The following is a 22,133-nucleotide window of genomic DNA, read 5'->3' on the forward strand; positions in this document are numbered from 1 at the left end:
TCGGTATGGTCTTAATTTCCTCATGCAACGAGGTGTCTGTTGTTAAAAGGGAACTGTAGGTCTCAGGAAGGGCAGAACGATGTAATGCATGTGGAGCATTAAATCTTCGTAGATCTTCAAGATTTTGCTCTTAGAACCTGTCTCTAGAAGCGCTTTAAAATTTTCTTCGATCAAGGGATTTGATACTGAAGAACGGACAAGAAGGCGAAGCGACAGCATTTCAAAACGTAGTTTCAGCGGCACCACTCCGGTCATCACTTCTAGCGACATGTTGTGTGTTGATTTCATGCTCCCTACGTTTCATCTTTACGTTGGTCGTTTTTTTCTTAATCGCGCAATGACAATGTATGCCTTGTTCTAATGTTTACCTCGTTCAGCCCATGCTCTTCACTTTCATTTTTATTACACGGCTTGAGTTTATTTATAATTTTCATATGTCTGGATATTGTCCCCTTTTTTAGATATTTTATGACATACCCTGACATGTTACCATAATTTCGTCTTTCTCGCGGTATGAGGCCTCTCTGTGACTTAAGGTTGTTTTCCTAAGACAATATTTGCCGATGAGAATTTATCCTAAACAAAGATATTTAGTTATTTAAAGTTTCTCATCTAACTCTTGCATGCCTGTCAGTTTAGCTCAATTTTATTTTGTCGCGTTCGCAACAGTTCACATCGCATCCAGACCGCCTCCCCGTATGCAGGGCTGACTACTTTGTTACGGATAAAATCAATTCACTGACTGCTAAAAGTGGCAGGCCAAGACAAATTGAGGTCGTACTGCCAAGGAAATGAAGAAAACTAATAGGTTTTCACTAGCATAAACTATCAAATCACATTATTGTTGAAAAAAAAAACAATTTTGACAAAAAACAATGAAATATCAATTTATATGGCATTTTAACAATATATTTTATTGAAGTTCTAGATCTAGATGAAACAGTCTAGATAATACGTTGCAGTCTTAATATTTAAGTGCATAAGATGAGTTGAACTTTAGATGCAAAATTCTTATGATCTTTATATTCTATAGAAAAAAAGTTGATCTTCAAGTACAGTGCTTAATTAACTTGGTAAGCTAATAAGCGATTTTACATGCTGGTTTTGAATTATTAAGCATTTTAGTTGTAATAGTAATAGTTGTAATAGTTGTAATTGTAATGTTTTCCAGTCATCTTTTTAAATGTTTATCTAACTGTTTAGCAACACAAAAAATTATACTTCAATGAAAGATACACTCATAATGATACTTCAATAAAACATATATAAGATTGAAAATCGGAAATGTTTCTTCGAGATACAACGCATACCTTGCCCATACGCACGATGGAGACTTGTCGCCTTGGATGCCTTGTACTTTGTAGTTGATGCGCTACTGGGCGCCTCCATTCGCGAGTCACAGCCACCTTATGCTACTAAGGCTTTTCTTTTGCGCATTTGGGTGTTCCTTTCACACCATCATCACACCAGAAAAAACCCGAGCGTCATATTTGACTTTACCATCCCAAATGGTAATCGATAATCCATCCCGTACGTATCCACCCTTTGACGATACGCTTTACCTATCCCTTTTGCACTGTAATTGTAAGAGAATGTGTGACAGAGGCAGACAAGGGATACAAGAGAAAAGTTTTCTCAACTACCCCCGACCGGGTGTGGAGTCCAATGGGCCGAAAACAACCAAGGACCGAAGCTTGGCGGTACCTTCTTAGTGTGGCAGCTTGTACGAAAATTCATTTTCGCATGCCTGCAGGGTGTTCACTTCACAGCTTCTAGCTCTCTGGACTCTCTATAACTCTCGCGTCGATCGTCTACTCCAGCTCACTCCCTGGATTGTCATTGCTTCAGCCTGTCAGACGAAGTGCAATAGGTGCGCTGTGAAATGATATGAACCACCAAAAGAATCGAACAAAGAGTGAACGTAAAGCATAGTGGAAAAGAAAAGGGAGACTGGCTGAAATTTCGAAATTCTTGTTCAGGAGTTTGAACTTGGGTTACTACCTCGGTCAGTCAACTTGGCCGTCGGCTAAACGAGTTTTCTCGACTAATTTTTCATCATTTTCCCATTTCTTTCACACAAAATTCCAACAAACTCCACTTGCACTGTCTACCCTCGCATCGTAAGCAGCTCGTACCGACAAATCGTCAACACACTTCAGCTAAACGCTTCATTGCAGCTGCTTCTACGAATCCCTGGAACACAAGATGTATCCACCATCATCATCATCACCCATCATCAGCCACTCTTGAAAATTACCCTCGTTAGCTATGCCGGCTGGTACTAGGGATGGGCGCTCCGGTTCGGAATCACGATTCTAATCCAACCCAGCATATAAATGAGTCCGATCCGATCCGAAACAACGATTCTGACCAGTTCCGGAATCTTTTTGATTCCGATTTTGTCCATTCGTGTGATGGCCTTAAACTCCGCGTGCCCCCCATGTGATGGCCTTAAACCCCCCATGTGAAAGTATATAAAACAAGCGTTGTATTTTAGTGACTGCTTGTTGTTTGCCATGCTGAGCGATCGATTAAAGTAAAGTGCTCCGTTAATGCATTCTTCAGTAGAAATCAGAAATCGCTATGGTGCAGAAAAATTTTGAATTGGGTGAAGCAAATTTTAAAATTAAACCAAACGACAGAACGCCGATATATAAAAAAAAACTTTATCCTAGGGATAAATCCAACAAAACTGATTTTTGAAGAGCTCCTATGCACTTCCATAGAGCCTCGTTAAATATATAGCAAAAAAGAAAAACAAAACATTACGACCCTAGATTGTCAAATCTAGGGCCGGCAACATTCGCCCATCCCATTAAACTTTTACTTTTTAACTTTTACTTAATTGTTTACACTTGAAAATATTTTTTTATGAAAAGTGGAAATTCCCATTGAAAAAAAACTTGTCCTCAATTGATTGTCAACATACATCAAAATTGTTTACTTATTTTTGAAAGAACTCTTATCTGAAATACTGGCACTGCAAGGGAAGAGAAACTACTTTTTACTTCCTTACTAATGATATTATTATAAACAAAATGACAACTACGTTTTGATTCTCACTTATCCAATAGAAAAACGAGAAACCTCAGCAATTCTGATTGACAGTACGTTAAAATCAAGCACTGCAATATATTTCATTAAAACAAAGTGCCTTAACAATCACTGGTTCATTCATCTCTTAGCTGATAACGAATTTAAAGATTGAATTGTTATATCTAGTCCCTTTTGCAAATTTTGTAATACACATTCATTTGTGTTTTTATGGTGTTTCAGAAGTCTTAGAACTTCTGATCCCGTCTATAATTAACTAGTTCTCTGAATTATACCTCTGTTGTTGGGCCATCTAACGAGCCCGTGTATGTTTGGTCAAACGTTTTTAATCAAAAATTTCTCCAAACACATTACTAAGACGTTATGGATACTTTACCCGGCTTATCCACTTCAAATAAAAGATTTAAAATTACAAAAACACATTAAAGTCCTAATTGCTATTCACTTGGAGATAAAACCGCAACTCGTATACGGACGTCAAAATGTTTCATCCAAGTAACAAAACGAAACATACATCAAATCAAATAAAAATGATTATGAGCAAAAATTGTATCACAGTAAAGTTTCAAATTTTTATTTATTTATGTATTAAATATGACGGTCCGCTGTCGTATAGTCACCACATGCGGTGACATTACATTCAAGCAAAAAACAATTAAAAAAATTAACAAGGCATTTCCTCCTAATTATTTGCTATATCACGGGTTTTGACAAAGAAGGGTGACCGCCTGTATCGAAGCTGGACTGACTTGGAGCAAACTACAGCAGACGAAAAAAGCCTGTCTCCTGTTTACGGCAATATGAAAATTGCCCTCGAATGCAACTGTTCCGTCAACGGATCACCCGTTGCACAACATAAAACACTTATGACAAAGACAACACAACGAATAACAAAAAGGAATGGTGGATAGGACTGGAAGGATAATGGGGAAGCGGAAGGATAAGACCGTTGTCTCTGGCGAATCGGAAGATAAGCCTCGTGTAGGCGAGGTCTCTGGTCGCCAACACTTCCCTTATTTCTGTACCCGTTCGTCTGCCGATGCTCTCGACTGCGCCCAACAAGGAGGGTCTTGCGGTTTCAAACTCCACGCAGGACCACAGAAGGTGATCCACATCGTGAAATCCGTCACCGCAGCCACACACCTTCGTCTGAGCCAGAGTAATACGCTGCAGATGAGCGTTCAACGCGAAATGATTCGACATAAGTCGAGACATCATGTGTATGAATGCCCGGTCTACAGAGAGCCCACCGAACCAAGGCCGCAGGGACACTTGCGGAGAGATCGAGAAAAGGAATCGCCCGAGATCGTCCGCCTCCCACATGCTCTGCCACCGAGACAGGAAAAGTTGCTATGGTAGACGATGAAACTCTCGGGCCGAGATCGGACGGTCGTAAAATGCGCCTTGTTGGACGCCTGTTTTGGCCAGTGAGTCTGCCTTCTCGTTGCCGGGAATTCCACAATGAGAAGGTACCCAAATTAGCGAAATCCTGAACGCCTTGTCAAACATGGAGCCAAGCAATTCTATGATTTTGATAGTAAGGAAATCCTGACTCTTAACAGCCTTCGGGGATCTTAGTGGTTCAACAGCGCTAAGGCTATCTGTGAAGATGAAGTACTGATCCGAAGGTCTCGCTGCTATAATCAATAGTGTGTACAAGATTGCGGCTAGTTCTGCGGTGTAGACACTACACGGCTCCCGCAATTTGAAAATTGCTTCGGCGTACTCACTAAAACACCGAAGCCAGTACCCTCCATAGAGGATGATCCATCAGTATAATACTGGCTTATTTGGTCTAAATGGCCATACTTATCCCTGAAAATGCCCGGCACTACCATCGGGTAAGGATCATTCGGTATTGTCTTAATTTCCTCGTGCAACGAGGTGTCTGTTGTGGAAAGGGAACTGTAGGTCTCAGGAAGGGCTGCAAAGTTTAATGCGATAGGATGCACTTGTAGGGCAACAAAATCTTCATAGATCTTCAAGATATTGCTCTTAGAACCTGTCTCTAGAAGCGGTTTAAAATTTTCTTCGATCAGAGGATTTGAATCTGAAGAACGGACTAGAAGGCGAAGCGACAGCATTTCAAAACGTAGTTTCAGCGGCATCACTCCGGTCATCACTTCAAGGGACATGTTATGTGTTGATTTCATGCTCCCTAGTGCGAGTCTAAGACAACGATACTGTAGCCTCTCTAGTTTGAGGATATGCGTGTTGGATGCCCAATGGAAGCATATGCTTCCATATTCCAACACAGATAGTACCGTTGTCTTATACAGTCGCAGGACGTTTGATGGATGTGCGCCCCACCAGAATCCTGTGACTGTCCTTAGAAAGTTAATTCTTTTACTACATTTTTAATTCAGATGGGTGATATATGTACTCCAGTTTAGCCTTGAATTGAACCAAAGACCAAGGTATCGAAAATTGTCGGTAGTTGATATCTTTTCACCGTACAAAAAGACATCAATTTTCGGGTCAAATAGTCTTTTCTCCCTGTTTTTTGTCGTGTCGCTAAAAGGAGAAAAGACTACCATCTCAGTTTTCGTTGCAGAAAACTTGATACCAAGGTTTTCAGACCACTCGACAAGTGGTTTGTAAAGCCAGTTGTATTTCGGCGGCGTCCCTGCTTGCAAAAGATATGACGCCGTCGTCAGCCAATTGTCTAATGCTGCAGTTTGGTGCTAGACAAGAATCTATTTCGCTAACATAAAAGTTGTATAACAGGGGGCTCAAGCAGGACCCTTGGGCTAGTCCATGGAAACTGGTCCGCTTTAGCTGAACATGACCATTGTTGAAATACATAGCTTTCTCCGACAAAAGGTTGAACAGAAAGTTATTCAACTTTGGACCCAGCCCCACATTTTCTAGTTTTTGACTCAGCTTGTATGGTGATACTGAGTCAAATGCCCCCTGTATATCCAGGAAAATAGATCCCATGTTCTGCTTGCGTGCACGAGCAAGCTCTATTTCTGTTACCAGAAGGGCTAAGCAGTCATTAGTACCCCTGGCTTTACGAAAACCAAACTGGGTATTTGAGAGAAGGTTGTTTGATTCCAACCATTCTTCTAACCGGAAAAGAATCATCCTTTCAAGGAGTTTCCTCAGACACGACAGTAACGATATTGGCCGATAAGAGTCGTATCTTGATGGCGGTTTGCCAGGCTTCAAGATAGTGACAATTTTCACTTCTCTCCACTCTTGCGGAACGCTGTTGACCTCCAACATATTGTTGAAAATACTTAACAGACGCTTCCTCCCTATGTCGGGCAGATTTTGAAGCAATTTGCTACCAATCTGATCCAGACCTGGGGAGGAATTTTTGCTTGATAGGAGAGCAAGTGATAGCTCTACCATTGTGAACGGTGAATCCATCCTAGGGTCACTTCCAAGCGCATTTTGTGTAAAGCTTTGCGCAGGAACGAAATAGGGACAAAGCTTGTGGGCAAATTCATACAGCCACTCGCCAGAAAAGCTTTCGCTCTCATTGATGTTGTTGCTGTTTCGCATCCTTCTAGCCATTCTCCAAAGCGAATTCAGTGAAGTGGCAGGGTCTAGATTATTGACGTTTTTAAGCCAATAACCCTTTTTCTTCGCCTTCAACAGGTTTTTGCACGTTCTCTCCAGTCCTTTATATTTTTCATATAAGGACCTCGAGCCCGTGTCCCGGAAGGCTTTAAATGCCTCACGCTTCTTGGTAAAAGCCGCTTGGCAATCCTTGTCCCACCAAGGAGTGGGAGGTTTTTTAAATGTCCTTGCTTGGTGGGAGCGCCTTGTTTGGGCCTCAAGGGCGCACTTGTTTATCAATGAAACAAGTTTTTCGTACTCCTTGACAGGAGACAAATCTTCCAAGTCAAGTGAAAGCGAAGCGGCTATTAATTCGCCGTATCTCGTCCAGTCGATGTTCCTCGTTAAGTCACATTTAACGGGGATTCCTTCTACTGGACATCCTCGCTTGATGTAGGAAATTTCTATCGGCTAGTGGTCACTGCCGATAGGGTCCTGGATCACCTTCCAACTAAAATCCAGGACCATTGCTGATGGACATAGAGACAGGTCCAGTGCAGTCGCCCTACTTCGAAGTGTCTGCATCCTAGTTGCCTGTCCTGAGTTAAGAATTGAAAACCCAAATTCGTCACAGAAATCTCGGATGATGGGAGCGCGAATGTTATCCTTATCGCACCCCCAGTCGATTCCATGGGAGTTTTAGCCGCCCAGGACGAAAAGCGGTCCCGGCAAGACCACTGCTAAATTTCCAAGATCCTCTTTGAACTTTTAAATTTTTTCCTTTTTAATGTTGGCTATCGGGGGGATATAAATAGATGCAATTGTCACGTGAAATAATAATAATAATAATAATTATAATTATAATAATATCCTGTAAGGTTATTAAAGAACCACCGTGACCTAGCATGTTTTGGAGCCAAGAAGAAGAAAACATTATTTTCTTATCAAATGCTTGATAGTTGATAGTTGATAGATGGCATATGACTAGGAGGAAATGCCTAGTTAATTTTCTTTCATTGCTTGTTTTTGTGAATTTAATTGACAATCACCACATGCGGTGATGACAATACGGCATCAGTTCGTAATAATTTAGTAATAATATTAAATAAAATGCTAGATAGTTATCTTTGCCAACAGGAAATCTTGTATTTTTTCGAATAATCGTCGAATTCCATCGAGGAAATTTACAGAACCTAAAGTTAGCCGGTTTGATGCAAAAGCCACGAGCAAACGCTTATAATTTGTACTTCTTGTTGAAATCCAGAAACTTTTGTACTTAGGAAATCTCAACATCAGCTTAGATCAGACTAAGATATATCTTCGAAAAAAAATCCATAAGGTTTCTTTGCACGCTTTACCAGTATACGCAATGAGAAATCAAAATCGTAATACGTTTTTTTTTGTACGGTACACCCCATCTTAACAGTAGTGGCTGAAGAAATCGATTCCTAAAGCAAATTTCTATTGGCTGAAGTGCAAATTACTTTTTCCCCAGCTTTGCGGCAACGGATGCGTTGCCTATTTGGACGAATTGGGCCACAAACGACAACCGCAAGATAAACATCAGAAACAGCAGCAACATTCGGATTTGTTTGAAAATTGAAATTGCTCCTTCTACGCGTCCTCACGCTCACAAACTCGCACAATCAGCAAAGCGGAGGCCTGTGTGAAGAACCTGATTTTATTGATGAAGAACCTGAAGAGGGTGATGAGTAGCAGCACTTGAGTAGCAGTTTTCGTTATTGCTGAATTAAATTTGCTTCTTTGTACAGAGTGTGATTGGTCCTTGGGCATTATCAGTCCACACACGGTAATATTGGACTTCGATTCCCATCCGAATCGTCCCCCTGTATGCAGGACTTACTATACAACTGCAGGTCCAACATGGTTAAGAAAGCCAGTAACAGCCAGCCAAGAGCTTTGATTCGATTGTTTCGTTTTCCAGAGTTAGGGATAATATAGGACATTGATCCATATAATGCAACTTTTGAAATCCACTAGAGAATATTTCAAACTATGTGCTAGCCATTAGCACATTAAACGAATATTAACACTTCGCACCTTTTCACAATGCTTCCGTACGCTTCATTACACGTTTTAGTTTTGACGTTTGAAACAGTTTTACCTCACTGCGTTTTCTCTCTTCTCCTTCCAGCACTCCATACCCGATATGGCGTGCAGCCAAACGCAAGCCTGCTCAACGGTAAGTTCATTCCTCTTCACCTGTGTTAATATATAAATAAAAAGAAACGGCCAAGTTAAAAATAACTCACCGTTTCGCTCGATAAAATGCTAGGCGTTGGTGAGCCAACGGACCGGGTGTTGGTGAGTCCAACATTCACGCACCAGTATAAAACACGCCCAAGAGGCGTGATGGTGTGAATGAGCTGCGCAAACATTCGCGCCTGAACATTACTTAAAAGTCGCTCTATGCCTGGTGCAAGTATGAGAAAATTTGTGGTGGGGCGTTGTTAGTGGTAGCAGGAGATGTGTTTTTGTATCGTTCTTTGTGAAGGTTCAATATAGAGATTTACAGAAACTGACAATTTGTTTTGAGTTAAAATATATATTTGAACAGATTTGTACAATTTAAAAAAAAGTTTGTCTTCTTTATTTTTGTTTTATCAGGTGGTAAAACCGCATCACGGCCTTGGCCTTATTCAAATTATTCCAATTTCATAGGCGTACATGAGTAATACGGTCGCGTTTTAATTGTAGTTATACCTCATGTAATGTAGTGAGTGGCTTCTCAGACCGATCTGTACCGTCAAAGCCTGTTTCAAAATATTCAAGAATTCTTGTTGTGGCCCTTTATACTAATAAACTAAAGTTCATTAGTTCAGTTCGGTTTACTAAACTTCATTTCAAACTGTCAGTCAACATAATTATGACGACTGACAGATTGACTTTGGTACCAAAAGCTACGCATTTACCTTTAGGTAAAGCCACATAAGTTGCTTTAATCTACCGCAGAGTCAAAGCACTTCACCAGTATGACGGTTTAACGATTTTTAATCAAAGAAAAATATTATGAATCCTATACTTCCTCTTTTTATTTATTAAGACCATCTTTTGGGGTTTTGTAACTAGTTGCAATAGAATTTGGAACCTTAACGTGACAGGACTTGTTTTGCAACTATTTATATTTATATTTGGAGCAAGACGGCTTTACGCCGTATTGACAACACCGCGTGTGTTGACGATTACAAGTACATTTAAATTAACAAGGCATTTCCTCCCTGTTATTTTGCCTTTTCCCAGGCATGCTCGGATGTGAGTATGTGGTGATTGCAGTGTAGTTGTCCACGTCCAATGTGGAGGTTGTGTTGATGGTTTTGTCCGGGTCTATTGCTTTCTATTAGTTTGTTGATTGTAGTTTAGTGTCTGAAGCGGAACTTGCTTCCGTGTAGCGGATCTGGACTGTAACACTACAAAAAGAAAACAGTAATATGTACAGCACAAACATTTGCCTGCGTACAGTGTTCCTCAAACTGCCCAGCAGTGATAGCCCGAGCTCGACCAAGCCAGCACCGAACTCAGAAGCTATCGGCGAGTTACATCCCGTAACAGCAGGGTATCTGCTAATCACGGGGTTGAACCCGCCAACCACCTCCGAACCCAACGCCAGCCACGCCGGGCTCGCCCTATCAAGGCTAGACATAGATGAAGGACACTGTTATAGAAAATTCTGCCTCTCTTCTTACGACAATGTCGACTCTGACCCCGGATTCTGTTGCTCCGTCAACGGATCACCCGTGGCACTACCAAAAAAAAAAAACACTTAACACTTACGACAAAGACAACACAACGAATAACGAAAAAGGAATGGTGGATGTGGTTTGGAAGGATAATGGGGATGCGGAAGGATAAGACCGTTGTCTCTGGCGAATTGGTAGATGAGCCTCATGTATGCGAGGTCTCTGGTCGCCAACACTTCCCTTATTTCTATGCATGGTCGTCTGCCGATGCTCTCGACTGCGCCCATCAAGGAGGGTCTTGCGGTTTCAAACTCCACGCAGGACCACAGAAGGTGATCCACATCGTGAAATCCGTCACCGCAGCCACACACCTTCGTCTGAGCCAGAGTTATACGCTACAGATGAGCATTCAACGCGAAATGATTCGACATAAGTCGAGACATCATGCGTATGAATGCCCGGTCAACAGAGAACCCACCGAACCAAGGCCGCAGCGACACTTGCGGAGAGATCGAGAAAAGGAATCGCCCGAGATCATCCGCCTCCTACATGCTCTGCCAGCGAGACAGGAAAAGTTGCTGTGGTAGGCGAAGAAACTCTCGGGCCGTGATCGGACGATCGTAAAATGCTCCTTGTTGGACGCATGTTTTGGCCAGTGAGTCTGCCTTCTCGTTGCCGGGAATTCCACAATGAGAAGGTACCCAAATTAGCGAAATCCTGAACGCCTTGTCAAACATGGAGCCAAGCAATTCTATGATTGTCATGGTAAGGAAATCCTGACTCTTAACAGCTTTCGGGGATCATAGTGATTCGATAGCGCTAAGGCTATCTATAAAAATGAAGTACTGATCCGAAGGTCTCGCTGCTATCATCAATAGTGCGTACAAGATTGCGGCTAGTTCTGCGGTGTAGACACTACACGGAACCCGCAATTTGAAAAATGCTTCGACGGACTCACTAAAAACGCCGAAGCCGATGCCCTCCTCAGAGGATGATCCATCAGTATAATACTGGTTGCTTTGGTCTAAATGGCCATACTTATCCCTGAAAATGCCCGGCACTACCATCGGGCGAAGATCATTCGGTATGATCTTAATTTCCTCGTGCAACGAGGTGTCTGTTGTTAAAAGGGAACTGTAGGTCTCAGGAAGGGCAGAACGGTGTAATGCATGTGGAGCATTAAATCTTCGTAGATCTTCAAGATTTTGTTCTTAGAACCTGTCTCTAGAAGCGTATTAAAATTTTCTTCGATCAAGGGATTTGATACTGAAGAACGGACAAGAAGGCGAAGCGACAGCATTTCAAAACGTAGTTTCAGCGGCATCACTCCGGTCATCACTTCTAGCGACATGTTGTGTGTTGATTTCATGCTCCCTAGTGCGAGTCTAAGACAACGATACTGTAGCCTCTCTAGCTTGAGGATATGCGTGTTGGATGCCCAATGGAAGCATATGCTTCCATATTCCAACACGGATAGTACCGTTGTCTTATACAGTCGCAGGACGTCTGTTGGATGTGCGCCCCATCAGAATCCTGTGACTGTCCTTAGAAAGTTGATTCTTTTACTGCATTTTTGCACCTGAGTAGTGATATATGAGTTGAACCAAACACCAATGTATCGAAAATTGTCGGTAGTTGATATCCTTTCACCGTACAAAAAGACATCAATTTTCGCGTCAGATAGTCTTTTCTCCCTGTTTTTCGCCGTGTCGCTAAAAGGAGAAAAGACTACCATCTCAGTTTTCTTTGCAGAGAACTTGATACCAAGGTTTTCAGAGCACTCGGCAAGGTTGTCCAAAGTGGTTTGTAAAGCCAGTTGTATTTCGGCGGCGTCCCTGCTTGCAAAAGATATGACGCCGTGGTCAGCCAATTGTCTAATGCTGAAGTTTGGTGCTAGACAAGTATCTTTTTCACTGACATAAAAGTTGTTTACCAGGGGGCTCAAGCAGGACTTTTGTGCTAGTCCATGGAAACTGGTCCGCTTTTGCTGCACATGACCATTGTTGAAACTCATAGCTTTCTTCGACAAAAGGTTAATTGAAAATTATTCAACTTTGGACTCAGCCCCACATTTTATAATTTTTGGCTCAACTTATTCGGTGAAACTGAGTCAAATGCCCCCTGAATATTCAGGAAAAAGATCCCATGAAACAATACATTCCATTCAATCAAACAAGTTAATTTATTTTTAAGTCAAAAGTAATAGCGCAAGATCTTTCGAGATTTCAAAATCAAAAAAGAAGAGCAACATTTCACGTTTCTTATTTCAATGCCAATATCAATAATTCACAACATATTGCTTCATGGATTTTTGGGAGAAAATCAGGACAATGTTCAACACTGGTCCCGAAGCGTCTACAACACAACATTTAAAAGGGGCTTTTTGAATAGGTTTTATCTGAAAAACTAAGCACTTCATGCAGCACGGCGAGAAAGAATATTTCAATGCATCAACACTTGGACTTCGAGAAGTTGTTGGACAGATTCCATATTTATGCGATATTTTTATTGGGAAAAAGGGACTCTCTCATCCTCGTGACATTTTCGAACTGGTCATCAGCGTACTGGAAGCCCGTTGATCTGTTAGCCGTTATTTTGTTGTGTCTTCGAAGAATACCATCTAAATCCGCTCTTTTTACTAAGTATTTCCACACTCTGCGGGAGCTTGTTTAAATGGTAATGTTTGAAAGTTAAAAGCCGGTCTAGACGAAACGCAACTCTCAGCGCAAACTGGATTTTGCGGAGAAATGCCGTGAGTTTTTGACAATTCTTAGAATAGCTTAGAGTTGCGCTTCGTCTAGACCAGCTTTAAGAGTTTTATGCTTAGCTAGAGGCGGTCCGGTGGCCGTGGTGACAACGGCGCCGGTCTTTACACGGCAGGACCGGGGTTCAAATCCCATCAGACCGTCTCCCCGTACTTAAGGCTGACTACCTTGCTACGGGTGAAATCAAGTCACAGAAATCCAGAAATGGCAGGTCGAGACCTCTCGAGGTTGTAGTGCCAAGGAAGAAGAAGAAGAGATAAACTCTTCGAAATATTGTTCAGTATTGAATAGTCCGCTTGACTATTTAACATTTTTTTAAGCTTTACTATCACTAGTAAACAATCTGACGGTTGTCAATGCTAGGTTTTTTTTGTCTTGAAGCTATTTTAAATTATACAACACATTTCAATTGGACTTTGCTTCATGAATGAGTTATTCTGCCAAGGAAGTCGAGGGAAAAACACATCTACTCTAAGTTACATACTAAATTACATGCAACACACAGTCGCTGTAGCTCTGTAACTCAAAAGCACTGTAAGGACGCCCTGCTACGACTTGACAACTATACATTGCGTCCATGATCATTACCGGGCCGTCGAGACTGCGAAAGAGGCATCCCCTGACCAGACGTGCCCGCCGAAGCCCGCAATAGGTGCAAAAGGCAAATATATCAATTACTATCGCAAACAGTATTTACGGCTTTCATTATTTAATTTGAATCTACTCGCCCGGCATCAACCCAACCCTTCTTGATCGGCCGTTCTTCGGACGGTTATCCTTCATACTTACCCAGCGTTCCTTCTTTCCACCGTTCCTTCAAACCTGTCTCAGGCCCATCTGTGACCTCATTGCCTTCGCTTCCTAACTCACGTTTCGGTACCGCAAACATCCAATAATATCTTAATGGAAACGCAAATCCATGAAAAGGCTTTCCAGACCCCGTTCCACGTTCCACAAGCAGTTCTGACAACGGCAGCGCACTGTTTGCACTTGAGCACATCCATTCCCATACGCGTACGGTTTGCACCACCACTGTTTGCTCTCGGCCCACACACTTTTCTCCGTGTCTGCCGTTTCGGATAATGATCCGTGTATTGTCGCGATCTTTCGCACGTTATGTCGATAATGACAACGATCACAAAACCAGCACAGTAGTGCTATTTTACACCCGTTTTGCACTTGCATTCTTGTATTAATTTGACGTCCAGCTCTGCTCATCACATGTTTGATTTTTTTTTAATTTACCGAGTTTCCTAAAACTTATTGTCAATGTATTAGAAACGACGTGGAGGTTGTCTTGCTTTTCGTTTAATGCACACAAACACCCCCTTTTACACGGTTGCGCGTTTGCGTGTGTGTTTTCTTTCACCTTTTCTTGCATCTTATTTCGTTCGTTCGCGGTTAATTTTTCTTCTCGTCTCCGATATAATGATTGTTTTTCTCAGCTTTGTTGCCAATATTTGTCAGTCTGACTCGTTTTCTGTTTGCCATCCCCCTTACCCAACCTTTACCCAAGTCCACTGGCTTGCGACGACAGTGTTTGTACATATTTTAACCTGTCGGTTATACTGATTCTCACCTGTGCAATGGGGCACACATTTGTCCCCGTTGTTTGTGTTTGTTTGTGTGTATGTGTGTGTATGTTTTTTTTTCTTGGACGTTTGGAGATCCAGAACAGTTTGGTGCATATGACCAAACCTTCACTAAAGGGAAATAAACAACATTCCCAAGTAAATAAAAGCTCTGAAGATAGCTTAACCTATGGTAACGGCCAGATTCAAGTTGTTTCCATGGTTTGTATACTTTTTCGGTAATTATTGAAACTGATCTTTATGCACGTAGCGTGTCGGGAAAGCATAATGGCGGTTATCTTGACCTTCAAAGTTTGTACACGTAAATACACGTGTATCTAACATACTAACATGTTTCGGTTCTTTATCAAAAATATGGTCCAACATTGAGATGCCGTTTTAAAAAGTGATGTTTTAGATATTTTGTATGAATGTTGCTAACCCATTTAAATTAAAAATCGTGATCATTAATCGAAAGCGCACGGTCAAATAAAAAAAACGACAACATCCGTGCAGTTCAACATCTCGCCAAAGAGTCAAGTATATCTCTTAGGAAATAAATATTTTGAGGATGCTTTTCATACTATCCTAGTAAACACTGTGAATCTAAGAGACGTTAAATATACAGACAGTGTATGCAGTACTTTCTAAGCTTAAAAATAGCTTATGCACCTTAAGTATGTTCTTATCGTTTTTTATATCAATTATATCAATCTGATTCTGTAGAGATGATTCTGTCACTTAACATAGGAGGATATGTATCCCTCTCTCGTATACAGTGTTGTGTATTCAAAATCGGATGCTTGATTTGTTGACGCTCTTCAGCTTTGCGACACCTTGATTTTGATTCATGAGATGGTTTTTATTAGCAATTCTGTCCTAACTTTTTAATAATTGGGTTATATTCCATATTTTAGATTTGCCTATGTTGGTAATTTCATTTATTTATCTAACACTTTTGCCCTGATTCATCATAGATAATACCAATTTTTAAATTTAACAGTTGTTTGCTCCGACATCATTAAAATAGGCTAGCTTATTGTAACTAAAAATACCGAAGTGATACATTCTAGCTTGAACTTATGTCCATATCTTGAAAATATGTCCATATCATACGAATGTTCCGAGAATATCGAAATGTCCGACTTTGAATACCCTTTGAAGTGCAATGTACAGACTTTTTTCATTTACTCCCCATTATTCAAGGCGAAAAGACCATTTTTGATTGTTTTTTTTTTTTTGGGTGATTATGTAGTAGGCAAGCACACAAAGCTTTCTGCAAAGTTTTTATGTTGTTATAATATTCCAGGAGACTGGTAGAGGCATCGCAAAGTGGGAAGAACATAAAAAAATCAAGTGTCCGATTTTGAATACCCATCACTGTAGCGAAGAAGAAAAAGAAGATAACTTTGATCAAAATAATTCATTGTGTTAAACTGGAAGACACTTACTTCATAAAATGGCAATTGCCTGCATTGAAATTTCAATAAAAGCATGTATTCACGGAAAATAATAATGCAATTTAAGCAATACGGCCAGACCATTCTTTATGCATAATTAAAAAAATAATGTAATTTAAAAGTTACAGTCTACCATAAACCAGAAGAGCATTTATGACAACACGGATTAAACCCTCGAAAGCTGGAAGCTCAATCTCAACCTCTTCCGTTATCAGTTTGCCAATGATTGATAAGTTTCGAAAATTCTTAAAGTTTGGTTGCGCTTTGATTAGTTTTTTTTTATTCATAACGAACGGTCGTATTGCTTAAAGCTAAATTACCAATATTAAAATTACAATTCCGATGGTTTGGAGACATTTCCTTCTCCAAACCATGAAAGGGCACCTTATTCCGGATGAGCTTGGTAAGTTAAATTTACTTGGATAGGTAAAAAATAACATCATCAAAATAACATCAAATTACATCATTGCAATGAATTATAGACAAACTGAGATTTACAACTTGTAACTTTGAATGGTATGGTAGCCAAAATGATAACGGCGCCGGTTCTCACACTACATGACCGGGGTTCAAATCCCATCCGGACCGCATCCCTGTACACAGGGCTTGACTACTTTGCTACGAGTTAAAACAAGTCACAGAAAGCCAGCGCCACAGCGGATGACCAATCTTCAAATCACTTAAAGATTACGCCATGGAATAACCATGGATCTCTCGTACTTCTCAATAAGTGGTGCTGCTTCCAAATCAACGTTACCTCTCAAATAATGCGTACCACATTGCCAGTAACTTCAACTAGGCATGTTAAATTACAGTTCGCACCAGTTCAGACGACCTGGTGGTGAGCAGTGGTGGCCGACAGTGGGTTAGAATCACGTTGCTTTCCTACTATTACCTGTTTTTCGACGAACTTAAAAAAACAAAAACGACTTGACTTCTCGAGTGCCGTCACTTGGGTCGGAATCGAACGTAAAGTCGAATGCGCTTATTAACCTCAAACAGGCGATGGCTTTCGGTGGCTATTACCAGCCGCAATTAAATGGTGCGTAAACGATAGGTGACGGAGAGAATGGTGCGGTGGTTTGTACAACTTTTGCGAACGCTTCGTGCGGTAAGTTCAACGCCTTAAAGGATATTTTCTTCCCGTGTTGTCCCAGAAGTAACAGTTATCAACAGTACCGAAATGGAGCAAAGCCGTTGCGTCTTGGTTGACGTTGTCGCCGTCTAGTGGTCTATGTGTGCTTCTCTTCTGGTGTTGTTTCTTTTGTGCATTGCCTGTGCCCTGCCTTACCAGCATCTATACGGTGGAGAAAGAATAACAAGCGAACAAAACCTTAAAAAAAAAACCATACAAAACACTCACAACATTCTACAGCGTAAGAAAAACAAACAACTTCATCCATGAAATGAGCGTTCACTTTTGCACCGTTCAAGCACGAGCAGTACGGATGCTGGCCTGACCACACTGGATGGATCCGAAACGATTGAAGGTGGAGCACAGTCATTGTGCTCTGAGCCCAGGTAGTGACGAGACCTGGCGACGACTGTACTACAATGGCCGGTGTACTTGCATCTGCACGCGTTGTTTTAATCGCCCGGTCGTCCATGTTACGGCCTCGACTTTCCCGTCCGCTGCAACGGATTTGCGGGCTCTCTAGTAGCACTGAGCATCAGAGGTTGTCCACCGATTGGACAAAATATGTGGCCCGTGCGAGGAAGACGGCGTGCAAACAGTAACATATAACAACAGTACCGCAGCTGGCGGTCGTACGGTTCACTCCACAGTCACACGCGAGGACCACCCCTACTGCTGCCGCTGCTGTTAAAGATCTCATGTGGATCTTGGAAACGATACGACAGAGTAGCGATTGCTCAGTCGTCACTGTTTATGGAATGTAATATATATTATTTGTTTACATTCTAACCCAGGGCGAACGTGTTTAGGAGCTGATGTCCAGCAAAACGGAGCCAATCGTTGGAGACGCTGTCCGTCTGACTACGTGACAGTCGCACCGGTTGGCTGTCTTTCAATTGGTCTGGACAATGTGTCAAGACATACCCAGGTCACTGTGGATCACTTTAGGTCACTTAGCAAGAATTTATCTCAAACCACCGGACGTGGTGTTGCTTATATGTGGTCAATTGTCAGACTTATATCAAGTTAGGCATGTGATGCATACGCTGAAATGCATTGCAATTAAAAATATTCATTTCATTTTAGTACGGATGTCCAGCAGTTGTCATTTTTGGAGTAAGAACACGGTTTATAGGTCGATAAAGGCGATTGACTTCTGGACCACGATGCTGTATACTGTGCCTTTTATGCAGCTCGAACCGTTTCCCGAACTTTTTTACTGACAATCCTGCTTACACCTTTGGGAACAAAACCGATTTTTAGTATATTTTGAGCACAAAAAAAAGGTGCCATGCACGCTAAAACTTGATGCTAAACTCGGGTTTGGCAAGTAAACCTCTTTACCTACACGACCAAAATATTTTTTAATGGAAAACTGTTCTGAAGGAATTACATCATCAAAGGAAAGGTACATAGAGCACAAAAAGTAAAAACAACACAGAAAAGAAATCGTTTCCGCCATCCGGTACAATTAATCATTTTCTATTGGGAGACCATCCTATCGCGTAATGGGAAGTGCGCGATGGTACGGCAAAGGTGTCCTAACCAAACGAAGAAGCATACCGGCGGCCTCCTGCCAAGGTGAGGAAATCAAACATTTGCCTTTAACGCTTCTTGCAGTGCGGCATTGTGTATGGGTCGGCTCTCTTTTGGCCCGCTGCTTTTGTCTATTCCCGAACATACCGACCATACCCCAGCAACGGAAGGACCAGCAAAAAAGAAAAAGTGGTGATAATTTACGATCTTTTATTGGTTTTCCTTCGAACGCGAGCTGGTGCTCGGTTTTGTTTTTCTTTCGCTATTTGAAACGTACCAGAAGGACACACAATGGCACACAATTCCCCAAACGGCATGGCCGGATCTTTATTTTTATGAAACACTCTTCCGAGTTCTATTATCCGGTGAAGGGTACACGTGCACCACAGAGTCCCGGATATTACCCGTAGCACGATTGCAATTTATGCTAAATGGTTCCTAAATAGCATCACCCAAAAACCGTCACTTCCATCTTCGGCGTCGGCTGCATATTTACGTGCATGACCTCCCGAGGGCTGTCGAGGACGGCCATTCCTGCACAGCTGGCCCTTCGGACGTGAACTTTCCTGGTGAAAAAATCGTCCCATACCGTGACGACATCTGACTGCGATGCGTTCCGGTACGAGCTGGGCCAACCGTCAATGTCAATGTCGTGACCTCCGGCGGAAGAACCGGAGGAAGGCTGTAAATATTTACGAGACCTATTGCGGGCCCGGATGTTGAGGCAGTTGTCAAGATATCTTGTCCTCCGTCGGGTGCTTAGAATGTTTCATGGCAAGGATGGTTGCTATATTGTTTTTTGGTTTTTTATTTTTATTTTTCTTCTCTCCTTTTGCATCCTTTCGGATCATTTTCGGAAGCATCACTTAATGTGCGGAAAATCCTTCAAAGTTTATGCACTTCAGAGAGTCTAATGAACAATTTCGTCCCTAATGATGCTGCTACATTTTAAACACTTGATGCTCCTCACCACTCAATGAAAATGTGAACCACGCTGGTAAAGAGCGAGAGCCACAGAGTACTTTTTGGTGTCCTTTAACGAGCACTTCTACGAACACTTAGGGGTGGGTCGATGTTTCAGGACCGGATACAAATTCTCACACAGCGTCAGATGCAACTTCGACGCATGTAAACAGTGTCTTATTACGTCGGCAAAACATGTGTGTCCTCTTGAGACCATATCGTCTAGTTCAGTCTCTGACGCTAAGAACCTGAGTGCCTGAGTAGGCTAATAACAGTGGAGGCATTTTCAGACGAATAAAAAAAACACGGGAATGAAATCACAAGACATCTGTGTTATCTTACAGAGCAAAGTCAATTTGTACCAAGGAGGAGACTTAAATCATCCGAGACTCAGTTCAGCATGCTAAGTACACGAAATCGGCCTCTCACTCATATATTGTTAAGGCTATATCAGCTGCTGGTGATGCTTACAATAACTTCCAATTTACATTTTATCAAATATGCGAATGGCTGTTAATTTAGCCGTCCAGATTTTGCCTCAGCTTGGTGTTGGTTAAGTATAGTAGTAGAATAGTAGCTTTAAACAAATGCCAGAGTATTTGAAAGCTCTAAACACTGTGTTTTTACAAACCTTCACTCTACTCCTTGACTGTCGCAGCTGACAAGATTGTTTTCTGGCTGACTGAAAATGTTTGTTTGCTCCACTAGGTTACTTAATCTAGTGTAGAGTATTCTAGCATCTATCACACATACCAGAAAAAAAGGTTTTGAGTTAAAGTTATTTACTTTTTTCGCAAAGGGCGTACAAAAGCAAATTCTAAGGAAGAAGTTCATTTTTACATACATTGTGGATACGTAAAAAAAAAACCTTCTGTTGACTTCTTCTTCTTCTTCTTCTTCTTCTTTGGCACTACAACCTCGAGAGGTCTCAGCCTGCCATTTCTGGCTTTCTGTGACTTAATTTTACCCGTAGTAAAGTAGTCAGCCTTACGTACGGGGAGACGGTCTGGATGGGATTTGAACCCCGGCCCTGCCGTGTGAAGACCGGCGTCGCAGTCGCCTCGGCCACCGGACCGCCCCCTGTTCAGTCGTCTAATATTGTTGTCTTGGGTAAAAGACTCGAGAAGCCCCCCCCCCCCCCCCCCCCCTTACAAAATTTGTGAGGCACTGTAGGATTTACGCCTGAATGTATGCAATCCTCAGTACACGTTTCAAAAGCTTCACAGTGTGCTTTCAGTGTGGTTAAAAATGGTTGAATAAAGTCGAGTGAAATACTGCTTATTGTTCGATTAAATCCCCCTTCCTTTATCCTGACCATTTATGTTGGCTTACAGGAGCTACGTAATAATTTTTAGTCACGCTAGGAGTGACCAATCAGGCTTACAACATACACGGTGTACCCGGACTGTAACGGAACATTGGTTCGATCGATACTTGTTAACGGGCATACATATTCAGAGCAGGAGGGCAAATAAGAATAAGAACATTTCAAATCACTTCTTACAATGTTTATAATCATGCTCTACTCGCTTTCCAGTAACAGTATTAAGGAACAATGCACAATGTTTATATCAAACGAGTTATGACCATACCAAAACCCCACTGTGCAATAAAAATGACTGGCCACAGTGCTGCGCACAAAAGATACTAGGGGGGGCCTTCTCGAGTCTTTTACCGCAAACTAGTATAACTGGTATAACTGGTACAACATTGCTGGACAATATTGTACCATGTAAGGGTAGTACTATTTTCACTCGTACACACACTGTAGCTGTCATAGCGCACACCAGGAACATTAGCTCTTCTTCTTTCGACCGTTGCAACGAGCATTTTTGTTAACCCGCTCCACACGAACGACAATAAAATCGGTAAAAGACTCGAGAAGGCCCCCCCTAGAATCTTTTGTGTGCAGCACTGTGGCCTGTCATTTTTGTTGTACAGTGGAATTTCTGTATGGTCAAAACCCATTTGATGTAAACATTGTGCATTGTTCCTTAATTCTGTTAATAGACAGCGAGTAGAACTTGATAAAATACATTGTAACAAGTGATTTGAGATTACGATATTCTTATGCTTCCTCTTTTGCTGAATATCAATGCAAGGTAACAAGTATTCATCGAATTACTGTTCCGTTACCGTCCGAGAACGCCTTGCATGTTTTAGGCCCGATTGTTCACCCCTAGTGCGACTGAAAACTAGTACGAAGCCCCTGTAACCCAAAATGAATGGTAGGGTTAGCGAAGAGGGGATTTTAATCATATAATAACAATATTTTATTCGACTTTCTTCAATCAATTTTGACCACACTGAAAGCACACTGAAAGCTCACTGTGAAGCTCTCGCAACGTGTACTGCGGATTGCATACCTTTAGGCGTAAATCCTACAGCGCCTAACAAATTTTGTCAGGGGGGGGCCTTCTCGAGTCTTTTACCATAAAATCACA

General features: G+C 41.7%; 1 protein-coding gene across 6 annotated transcripts in view; it reads left to right on the plus strand.

Annotated features, from left to right (window-relative positions):
- LOC118513209 (transmembrane protein fend-like) overlaps positions 1 to 22,133 on the plus strand; it is a 253,414-nt gene that overhangs the window by 178,097 nt on the left and 53,184 nt on the right. For all 6 annotated transcript variants that reach the window (XM_036058749.1, XM_036058768.1, XM_036058758.1 and 3 more), the window contains one exon: positions 8,717 to 8,764. In XM_036058749.1, coding sequence (XP_035914642.1) covers positions 8,717 to 8,764 — 48 coding nt within the window. The remainder of the gene's footprint in view (positions 1 to 8,716; positions 8,765 to 22,133) is intronic.

This window comes from Anopheles stephensi, chromosome X, assembly GCF_013141755.1.
Source record: "Anopheles stephensi strain Indian chromosome X, UCI_ANSTEP_V1.0, whole genome shotgun sequence".
Lineage (NCBI taxonomy): Eukaryota > Metazoa > Arthropoda > Insecta > Diptera > Culicidae > Anopheles > Anopheles stephensi.